This window comes from Sardina pilchardus, chromosome 23, assembly GCF_963854185.1.
Source record: "Sardina pilchardus chromosome 23, fSarPil1.1, whole genome shotgun sequence".
Taxonomy (NCBI): domain Eukaryota; kingdom Metazoa; phylum Chordata; class Actinopteri; order Clupeiformes; family Clupeidae; genus Sardina; species Sardina pilchardus.
In genome coordinates this window covers 22,362,070-22,372,829 of record NC_085016.1, presented here as the reverse complement: position 1 = coordinate 22,372,829, position 10,760 = coordinate 22,362,070, and the positions used below count along the sequence as shown (strand labels likewise).

The following is a 10,760-nucleotide window of genomic DNA, read 5'->3' as shown; positions in this document are numbered from 1 at the left end:
CGTAGGTCTCCAGCCGGACCTGCTGCTCACTGACCAGAGACTGAAGCTCCACCACACGCTTCTCCGACGACGACTGCAGCTCATAGAACTCTTTAGTCAACACCTGAGAGAGGGAGGGAGAGAGGAAGAGGGAGAGAGGGAGAGAGAAGGAGAGAGAGAGGGATGGAGAGAAGGAGAAGGGGAGAGAGCGAGGGATGGAGAAGGGGAGAGAGAAAGAAGAGAGAGAGAGCAAGAGAGAAGGAGAGGAGGAAGAGCAAAAAGGAGGGGGAGGACAGAGGGAAAGAGAGAAAGAGAGGGAGGGAGAAAATGGGAGAAGGACAGTGGGACAGAAGGAGAGATTGGAGGAGAGAAGCAGGAGGAGAGAGAGAAAAGTAGAAGAAAGAGCAAAAGGGAGAGAGGGGGGAGGAAGAGAGAGAGAGAGAGAAAGAAAGAGGGAGAGAGAGAGGAGGGGGTAGAGAGGGGCAGAGAGAGGGGGAGAGAGGGAGAAGAAGAGTATAGCTCAGCCAGTACAGGATGAATGCATACTGATGTACCCCTTTTCTAGAGCAGTAGAGAAAACCGTGGCAACACTCCCATAGGAGACCATGGAATAAATGGCAGCCCTTTGCAATGTTGCTAACCAACTCAGTCAGCTGGCACTGGGAAATTGTATCGGAACAATCAATAAATCATGTATGACTATGAACCGTGTGACGCAAATCTTAACACCCTGGGCCACTTAAATCAGGATTCTAAAGAAACATGAGCAAGTGTATCATCATCATCAGGACTTCACACCTATGATGTGGAGCAACACAACAGCAAAGTGTCTTTCAGAATGTGCATTTCAAAATGTCTTTGAGCAGCTTTCCAGACATGTGTGCAACACATGGAATTCCCCATGCAAAGGAGCATTGAGTCCATCATCAAAAACACAGGTGGGCAGTATAGACAGTATAGAAATAAACAAATAGATTTGAATCTCGATAATGGAAGGTGTAACGCATAGGATGTGTGCACTTGCCACTTTGTTGGTGTGCACAGAAAAAAACAGATGCAACATTTCTAGATATTTCTAGAGATATCTTGCTTAAATCAGGCTTCTGAAGAAAGATGAACAACTACACCTATGAGGTGCAGTAACATAACACTTTAGCCATTGGTGTTTCAAAATGTCAATTTCAAAATGTCTGTGGAGAATACCACAGTACCTTTCCAGACATGTGTGTAACATCGGTATTTCCCCTTCCAAGGAGTCCATCATAAAAAATACAGATGGTCCATACAGTATGAATGAATGAATGAATGAATGAATGAATGAATGAATGAATGAATTGATGAATTGATGAATTGATTAATTAATAAACGCAGATGAATGAATGAATAAATTAATCAATACAGATTTGAATCTCGGTACTGAAAGGTGTACAGACAGATTTTAGACTGCACTGGTGATTGGTCAACATACAACTAATGCAATTACTGGTGAGGTTATAGCGTAGACTACACTACTACATTACATAATACTGTACCTATACGATCAGTGAGTATGCCAGAGTAAGTGAGTGAGTGAGAGAGTGGTTGAATGAATGAATGAATGAGTGAGTGAGTGAGTGAGTGAGTGAGTGAGTGAGTGAGTGAGTGAGTGAGTGAGTGAGTGAGTGAGAGTGTGGTTGAGCGAGCGAGTGAGTGAGTGGTTGAACAAGTGAGTGAGTGAGTGGCTGAACAAGTGAGTGAGTGAGTGATTGAGTGAGCAAGCGAGAGTGTGCGTGTGTGTGTATGTGGGGGGGGGGGTGTGTCTATGACGGCAGCACCTGCCTCGAGTTTCTTCTGGTGTTTCTCACACTCCATCTGACACAGGCTGAGGGAGCGGGCCGTCTCCTCCTGCACCATCTGAGCGCGCTCCAACTCAAACGTCTTCAGCTTCAGCTGGTTCAGCAGCTCCGACCCACGACTGTCTGAGCCCAGCTGCAGCTGACGCAACCTGGAGGGGAACGAGGGATACAGAGAGGAGAGAAGTTAGAGAGAGAGAGAGAGAGAGAGAGAGAGAGGGTATATGTAATTTAGTTTTTATATGTAATTTAGTTTCATTTATGTGTACATGTAATTTAGCTTTGGCAATAATGCTATTGAAACATTCATGCCAATAAAGCTTCATTGAATTGAATTGAATTGAATTGAATTGAATTGAAAATTGAGAGGGAGAGGATGACAGAGATGGAGAGAATGAAAGATGGAGAGAAGGAGTGAGATGAAGAGAGATAGATGGAGAGGAGGGGAGAGGTGGGAAAGAGAAAGAGATCCCTGCACCTCCGAAACTCTACGATCTGCTCATCTCTCCACCTCCTCACTCCAAAACTCTAAAATCCTCCACCTCCTCACTCCAAAACTCTAAAACCCTGCACCATCTCACTCTAAAACCCTCCACCTCCTCACTCCAAAACTCTAAAACCCTGCACCATCTCACTCTAAAACCCTCCACCTCCTCACTCCAAAACTCTAAAACCCGCTCATCCCTGCATCTCCTCACTCTAAGACCGGCTCCTCTCTCCACCCTCTCACTCCAAAACTCTAAACTCCTGCACCCTCTCACTCCAAAACTCTGCTCCTAAACCTCTAATACCTGCTTCTCTCTCCACCTCCTCACTCCAAAACTCTAAAACCCTCCACCTCCTCACTGCTCCTAAACCTCTAAAACCTGCTCCTCTCTCCATCTTCTCACTCCAACACTCTAAACCCCTGCACCCTCTCACTCCAAAACTCTAAAACCCTCCACCTCCTCACTGCTCCTAAACCTCTAAAACCTGCTCCTCTCTCCACCTCCTCACTCTAAAACCTGCTCCTCTCTCCACCTCCTCACTCTAAAACCTGCTCCTCTCTCCACCTCCTCACTCTAAAACCTGCTCCTCTCTCCACCCTCTCGCTCCAAAACTCCGCTCTGCCCTCCGGCTGGACGAGAGTGACGCAACGAGGCTCAGCCTTTGGGTTGACGCAAGCACCTGAGGGCAAGGTTTGCCCTCACCTGGGAGGTAACCCCATCCCGCCACCGCCATCAGTTGGGCGCCAGGCAAAACCGCCCCGGCCAACGAAGAACGGAAGACGACTCAATGTTCTAATTGTGAGCGAAGAGCCAGAAAACAGGTGCAAACATGCAGGTGGGAAAAAAGATGATTTGAAATCATTACAAAAGAACTGGCACCACAGAGCCGCAACTCTCTGAACTGAGATGAACCATGAGCAATATTTGTTTCAGGTTTCGTTCCTACGCGATAAGCAATGAATCCATCAATCGCTTACAGCTAGCTGCTACATGCAAATCACTTTCTCAGTGTTTGTTTTTCATTTACAACAGTGTGTATGTGAGTGTGTGTGTGTGTAAGTGTGGGAACTGCTCTGTCCTCAGCTAATAATACATGATGTGCAGTGTTGTGATGGTTGGCACAGGCTTCTTAACCTCAAGAACCAGGAATCTTGTTAGGTAGCACAACTTTGGCTCCCAGGAAGTCTATGATATCCTGCTCTGTGTGTGTGTGTGTGTGTATGTGTGTATGTGTATGTGTATGTGTATGTGTATGTGTATGTGTGTGTGTGTGTGTGTGTGTGTGTGTGTGTGTGTGTGTGTGTGTGTGTGTGTGTGTGTGTGTGTGTGTGTGTGTGTGTATGTATATCTCTGTTGGAGCCTGCTTGAGATGGTTTGTGATGTCATGGCGGCACATTCTCAAGATGTTTAAAGAATTCTTCGAGGACAAATCTAACTAATCCAAACTAATGGGGGAAAAAACAGCTCCACCATAAGCAAACTCTTCCCTGTGATTCAGTAAAAACATAGTGCTCTAACTGAGGTCTTAAGAGGCCAGCTCTCAGCAACTCTGGACTAATGAAATGAGATGTACAGTAGGTCCTCAGGCCCCAGCTGTGGCGCGAATGGCTGGGGCACCTGCACCATACATCGGCGACCCAGGATCGAATCCCGCCCGTAGTCCTTTCCCGATCCCATCCCTGCTCTCTCTCCCATTTGCATCTTGTCAATCTCCACTATCTTATCATTAAAGGCATAAAAATCCCAAAAATATACTCAAAAAAACAAATAAACTCGAAAACACTCAGAGAGTGCAAACCTCCGCCAAGCGAAAACATAACCGCCTCCTGTATCCAGACGGTGATACGGATCACTCCCATTTAATTGTTTCTTTCTTGGGTCATTTCAGACCTTCCCTGAAAATTTCATCGAAATCCACCCATAACTTTTTGAGTTATCTTGCGAAGAAACACACAGACAGACAGACAAACAAACCAACAAACAAACCCCGATGAAAACATAACCTCCTTGGCGGAGGTTTTAAAAAAAAAAATGGTCCTCAGACACACATGCATGCTTGGCCTGCTCTGCAGTTCAGTAGAGAGGTTCTGGGTTTGGGAGGAATTATCAGGACATGGATCTCCAAAATGTTCCTGTTTTTGTGTCTCCCCTCACTCTCTATCTCTTCATTTCTCCTCATCACTCACTCCCCTCTCCAAAAATAGACATGGGTATGTCAGAGTGTGTGTGTGTGTGTGTGTGTGTGTGGAAGAGGGGGGGGCAACAGTGGCCTGCTTAGTGATGGGGGATGGGGGCTTGCAGCAGCATCTGTCTATAAACGTGTGTATGATATGGCGTGTGTGTGTGTGTGTGTGTGTGTGTGTGTGTGTGTGTGTGTGTGTGTGTGTGTGTGTGTGTGTGTAGTTCTCTCCAGCAGCAGTGCAATGGCTCTCTGACCCCCCCCCCCCCCTTAGAGCAGGAGAAATGTGAGGTATGCGTAACAACTGTTCTCCCCAGATCAGCAGACATGACAGCCGTATGCCGCCAGTGTGGGGGGGAGGATTCGACGGCCTCTGGCATCATGGGCAATGGGCAAATAAGGTCGCAGAACCCGGGGGTGTGTGTGTGTGTGTGTGTGTGAGACGCTGTTATTTGGGTGCATCATTTTTGCTTTTGACTTTTGAGCAGCAAAACAGTGACCTGTTCAGACTATGCCACTCCTGTGATTTGGGGAATGAAATTTGACAACTAATAAAAGGCCTGTCATAACAATTACGTAGTTGACAATGAATTTGTCAACCAAATAATGGTGATTAATGATTGACGGTCATATCTTTTTTTCTGCGTCTCTGCTCTTTTTTTTATTACATTATATTTGTTCTTATTTTGTATTTGTAGAATTACATTATGTGAACTATGTGAATATGAAGAATATTCTTGAGAGGGCTTTTGTTATCTTAATGCATCATGTGATGCTCACATTTACATGAGATGTCACCTCTCTGGAACTGTCTTGTATATGCGTGTGTGTGTGTGTGTGTGTTTACAGGCATCTCATTATTCCCCTAGGCTAAGGTGTGTGTGTGTGTGTGTGTATTTGTGGGGGGGGGGGGCACAGGTTAAGAACGGGTTATAAGGCTATTAAAGACAATCCTGTCTGTCTTCTTTGGTAAAATGTGAAGTCATTCACCCTTGCGTGTCAAATCAACTCTTGCAGACAATCGGCACCAATCATAATTACAGACATGAGAATCCGACAAGGTACACTTTCGCTTTACAGCTTTTTTTTTTTGACAAGCCGCCTTTGATAGCTCAGTAACAGACAGGCACTTTGAGGATGTTGAACATTACAGTGTAAAGCCTGAGAACATCCACTCATTACAGATGACCTTTTCCTTATACATGTCATCCCTATCTGTGTGTGTGTGTGTGTGTGTGAGTGTGTATGTGTGTGTGTGTGTGTGTGTGTGTGTGTGTGTGTGTCGTGACTGAGTGTGCATGTGTGTGTGTGTGTGTGTGTGTCGTGAGTGTGCGTGTGTGTGGAGGGGGGTGTATGCATCATGTGTGTGCATGTGCGTGTGTGTGTGTGTGTGTGCATCTGTGTGTGTGTGTGTGTGTGTGTACATGTATATGTGCATGCGTCTGTCTGTCTGTGTGCGTGTGTGTGTGTGTGTGTGCATGCGTACATGCATGTGTGTTAAAGGGATATTCCGCCATTTTTGGAAATACGCTCATTTTCCACCTCCCCTCGAGCAAAACAATCGATATTTACCTTGTTCCCGTTCATCCAGCCATTCTGTGAGTCTGGCGATACAACTTTTAGCTTCAGCCTAGCATAGATCATTGAATCGGATTAGACCATTAGCTTCTTGCCTGCTAGCTTCATGTTTAAAAGTGACTAAGATTTCTGGTAATTTTCCCATTTAAAACGTGTCTCCTCTCAAGTTAGAAAGTGCAATAAGACCAACTGAAAATGAAACCTGGCGTTTTTCTAGGCTGATTTGACATGGAACTACACTCTCATCTGGCGTAATAATCAAGGCAACTTGCAAACTACTGGCACTACTACTGCTTGTTGTCTATGGGGACTATTTTCAGATGCTGCATACGATATCACTGCGCCTATGGTACGTTTGCAAGTTGCCTTGATTATTACGCCAGATGAGAGTGTAGTTCCATGTCAAATCAGCCTAGAAAAACGCCAGGTTTCATTTTCAGTTGGTCTTATTGCACTTTCTAACTTGAGAGGAGACACGTTTTAAATGGGAAAATTACCAGAAATCTTAGTCACTTTTAAACATGAAGCTAGCAGGCGAGAAGCTAATGGTCTAATCCGATTCAATGATCTATGCTAGGCTGAAGCTAAAAGTTGTATCGCCAGACTCACAGAATGGCTGGATGAACGGGAGCAAGGTAAATATCGATTGTTTTGCTCGAGGGGAGGTGGAAAATGAGCGTATTTCCAAAAATGGCGGAATATCCCTTTAATACCCAGGCAGGTAAAAACATGAATACCATGCCAGAGGAGCTGGACCCAATCTGACCTCATGAAGAGCTCATCCTTAAAGTGCCTCCGGTGCTGTGATGACGAGTCAGTTCGCAATAAAAGATGATGTATGATTTACATCATAACCGTTTTTGAGTCGCCCATCTGACGTCTATCTATTGTTCCAGACACAAGTCCAGCAGCGGTTCACAGGCAGGGCATACACCGTCCGACCAGAGCGTATCTTTACACATCTCACCTATTTTAAGAGTGTATGTGAACCGTGCACAAACATGCAAGAACTCCGTGTTAAACACATTGCTGGATCATGTTAGACGGAGGCAGTGTCGATTGATTACTTTATTAATCACTCTTATCTAGGCCTTGCTAGTAGTGTGAATTTGACAAGTGTCAAGTCCTCCCACATCAATACATAAACACACACACACACACACCTGTTCGGAGAAGCCCCTATAGTTGGTCTTCGGAGGAAAAGTGCAGGCGGTGGTGGTGCTGTGACTCATCCATCTACGTATTAAGGTAACCGCAACCAGATAACCGCAACCAAAGTTGACATGGTTCTCCTGTCACCATATGCCAGAAGAGGAGAAATCACCTAAGCTTTCCAAGGTGGCGACAGGAGAACCATGTCAACTTTGGTTGCGGTTATCTGATAGTTTGTGTAATACCCTCGATATACATATCGTTGGAAAGGTTAGCTTATGGCCGTTCACGTGAGCACAATAACTTAATTTTGTAAATGTTACCGAAGCGACTGGTTTCGCTTTGCAGGGTCACATTTCACCGTAATACGTAGGTGGATATGATGGATGAGTGACGAGTGACAGCACCGCCACCGCCTGCACGCACACTTGTAGGAGGATGTGTTGCAACACCGCTTTGATATGCTTATGTTGTGGTTTGTGGCTTTTCCTCCGAAGAGGATTATGTTGTGATGTGGGAGGACTTGACACTTGTCAAAAAAAAAAAAGCGTGGACAACGGGAATGACTGCAAATGTGTTGAATCTTCGCCGGGTTTAACAGTCAAAACTTATGTTTTTCCGTGAAATGAGTTCACAATATGAAACCGTAGACTGTATACTGTCGAATTATGCGAAAACGTGAAATTCAACATTTTAACCCGGAAGTTTGTTTATTGTGGATTTCCTCAAAATAACGTTGTGCGCAAAGCGACTGATTTCACTTTGGTTGGACTCGAACCCAGGTCACCATGGCCACATACATACAGTAATGATCTACAATGCCACAACCACAATGCAGCATTGCTCTAAACTGCTACAACTAACGGAACATGGGTCAAAAGGTCATAGGTTGACAAGTGTCTGGGGCACCGTACGCTGGCTCGATTCCCTCTCCATGGTCCTTTGCAGATCCACCCCTACTCTCTCTCCCATTCGCTTCCTGTCTCTCTCCACTGTCCTATCATTAAAGGCACAAAAAGCCCCACAAAATATACTTTAAAGAAGTGTCAGTGCTGGTATGTGACAGAGCACATGCTGTATGCTGCGTACTGCGACCTGTCTGACAGGTGGGGGGAAAGGCCCAAGGGCTCAGAGGTCAGACTCACCTGGACAGGTCAGCAGAGGTCAAGCAAGAGCAAGTGAACTCAGGTGAGCACATGGTGGAGAACTCAGGTGACCCAGTATGGGGGGGGGGGGGGGGGCAGGGATATGTCCATATGTAGTTGGGAATGTTTTTTTTTTTTTCATTTTTTCTTCTTTGCACTGATATTTCTAGCCCCATGGCTCTTCCTCAGACTGAAATATGGTGGGTTCAATAGTGTGGAAAATGCCCCTTGTAGTATAATTGACATATTTAAGTCACTTTGGGTAAAAGTGCAACATGAATAAATGTAAAATGTGTGTGTGTGTCCAGTGACCCAGCAGGTGTCCGTGTGTATCACTATAGTCATTGCTCACACACACTAGGACTGTTCGATTATGGCAAAGATCCAAATCGTGCCCACAGGCATAAGTCATAGCTCTACAGTACTAACATAGGAGTAACATAGGAGATGTCTCACACGACAATTAAGGAATTCCTTGAAAGTGTTGCCTCATAAATCCTACCACAAGAACTCGTTATTACATGCATACACACACACACACACACACACACACACGCACACGGAGGCGGTGCCGTCATTCCAACCTAGGTATGGAAATTTAGGTCAAACGTACGACATTCCGGATCAAATGCATATATGGGCATCCGGATCATATAGAATTCCTTACAGGGACTGCTGTCCCAACATTTATGATGCTTTTTATGAATTCTACAGCAAATCATTCAAACTTCAAACAGTTTCACTTTTTTGATTGATTGATTGATTTCTGGATCAAGACGAAGTTATCCAAAGGATGACATGCTAAAGTAAAGTAAAGTACTTATTTCCAGCATGGACCCTACTTTTACACAGTTACATATATTCTAACCCTGCAGATTTGGGTATTTTGATGTTTCAAAGGTTTCTAAGTTCTGAAGTTTTGATGTTTTTATTTTACATGTTTATTGTCAATCTCTGGTATTCAGATGTGATTTGCATGGCTGAGTTACGAGTGGATACGGCTGTCTCTCTTACACATTACATTTGGCTGACACTTTTTACCCAAAGCGACTTACAACATGGTAAACAGTAAAGCAATTCAAACAACAGTTCCAGGGAAATGTCAAAAAGGTAAGAGTTTAGTAAGAATAAGTGCGTCAATGAGTGCACACCGCGCCTCAGGCATAGAAACAGCACTCTGCTGACACACCGCCGCTCAACGAGATTGACAGATTGATTTCTGGGTTGAACTGACTGAATTGATTTTCATTTCCATTGTATTTGTTTGTTCTGTCTGTAAACCACACTGAATGGCCATTATGTCCAATAATGTGTAATACAAATCAATTTGACGTTGATCTCTTGCACTCAAGCTCTTTATCTGGTCCTTCATGCTGCGCTTTGTTGATTATGTGCTGGCCTAAGCGCGTACTGTGTCTTTAACTTTAGGGAGAAAGTGTTTTGTCTCACGACGTTCTGTGTCAACTGTGAAATAGTGAAATGACAATAAAGTGAGAACAGTCCACGGGGGGTATTTCAAGGATGCGGTTTAGTGACAAACCTCAGAGTGTGTAGTAAACCTCCCACAAGAGCCCCTATGGCATTGGAGAAGAACGCCATACATTTCCTCTATTACCACTTACCCTGAGTTAACATACCCAGGTTTGTCTCTAAACCACCTACTTGGAATACCCCTCAGGTGTCCCCAGGTGATCAGGTGAGATCAGAGGTGCATTCAAATTGGGCAAACAGTGGCAAACGTTCGTGGTGAACATGTTTTCTTTGAACAGTTAAATCTGAATGATTTATGTGTTACCATTCTAGTCTTTTTTTTTTTACATATATTTTTGGGGTGTTTTATGCCTTTATTGATAGTTACAGTGGAGAGTGACAGGAAGCGAATGGGAGAGAGAGCGGGGATGGGATCTGGAAAGGACCACAGGGCGGGAATCGAACCCGGGTCGCCGGCATGCAATGCAGGTGCCCCAGCCAGTTGCGCCACAGCTGGGGCCTAACACTCCATTCTAACGGTAATCGCATTGTAGCCTTCATCAAACTACCGTCCAGTTCCACTAGCGGTAGCCTATATGTTCGCGGAGAACTACCACCTCAGACTGTTTGCGACTGTTCACAAACGTTCGCCGAAAACTCAAGGCTAACGGAAAACCGTTTGCAAACGTTCACTAACGTTCGCCTATATGTTTGCGCATTTGAATGCACCTCATGAGAAGGCGTGAGAAGCGACGGGAGACACTCACTGGTCCAGCAGCTGGTCGTGTTTGGCCTGCGTGTCCCTCTCGGCGCCCACGGCCCGCTCCTTCTCCAATAGAGCACTGTCCCTCATCTCACGCAGACTCCTAGAGAAGACAGAGACGGAGAGAGGGAGAGAGAGAGATGAAGAGAGAGAGAGAGGGATGGGGAGAAGAGG

The 10,760-nt window shown here is 45.2% G+C and overlaps 1 protein-coding gene across 1 annotated transcript in view; it reads right to left on the bottom strand.

Annotated features, from left to right (window-relative positions):
• pibf1 (progesterone immunomodulatory binding factor 1) overlaps nucleotides 1-10,760 on the bottom strand; it is a 40,095-nt gene that overhangs the window by 18,609 nt on the left and 10,726 nt on the right. The window contains exons 9-11 of the mRNA XM_062527341.1: nucleotides 10,591-10,689; nucleotides 1,798-1,963; nucleotides 1-103 (exon numbers count right to left, since the gene is read on the bottom strand). The exon at nucleotides 1-103 is cut by the window's left edge and continues 48 nt beyond it. Of these exons, the coding sequence (XP_062383325.1) occupies nucleotides 1-103; nucleotides 1,798-1,963; nucleotides 10,591-10,689 (368 nt within the window). The remainder of the gene's footprint in view (nucleotides 104-1,797; nucleotides 1,964-10,590; nucleotides 10,690-10,760) is intronic.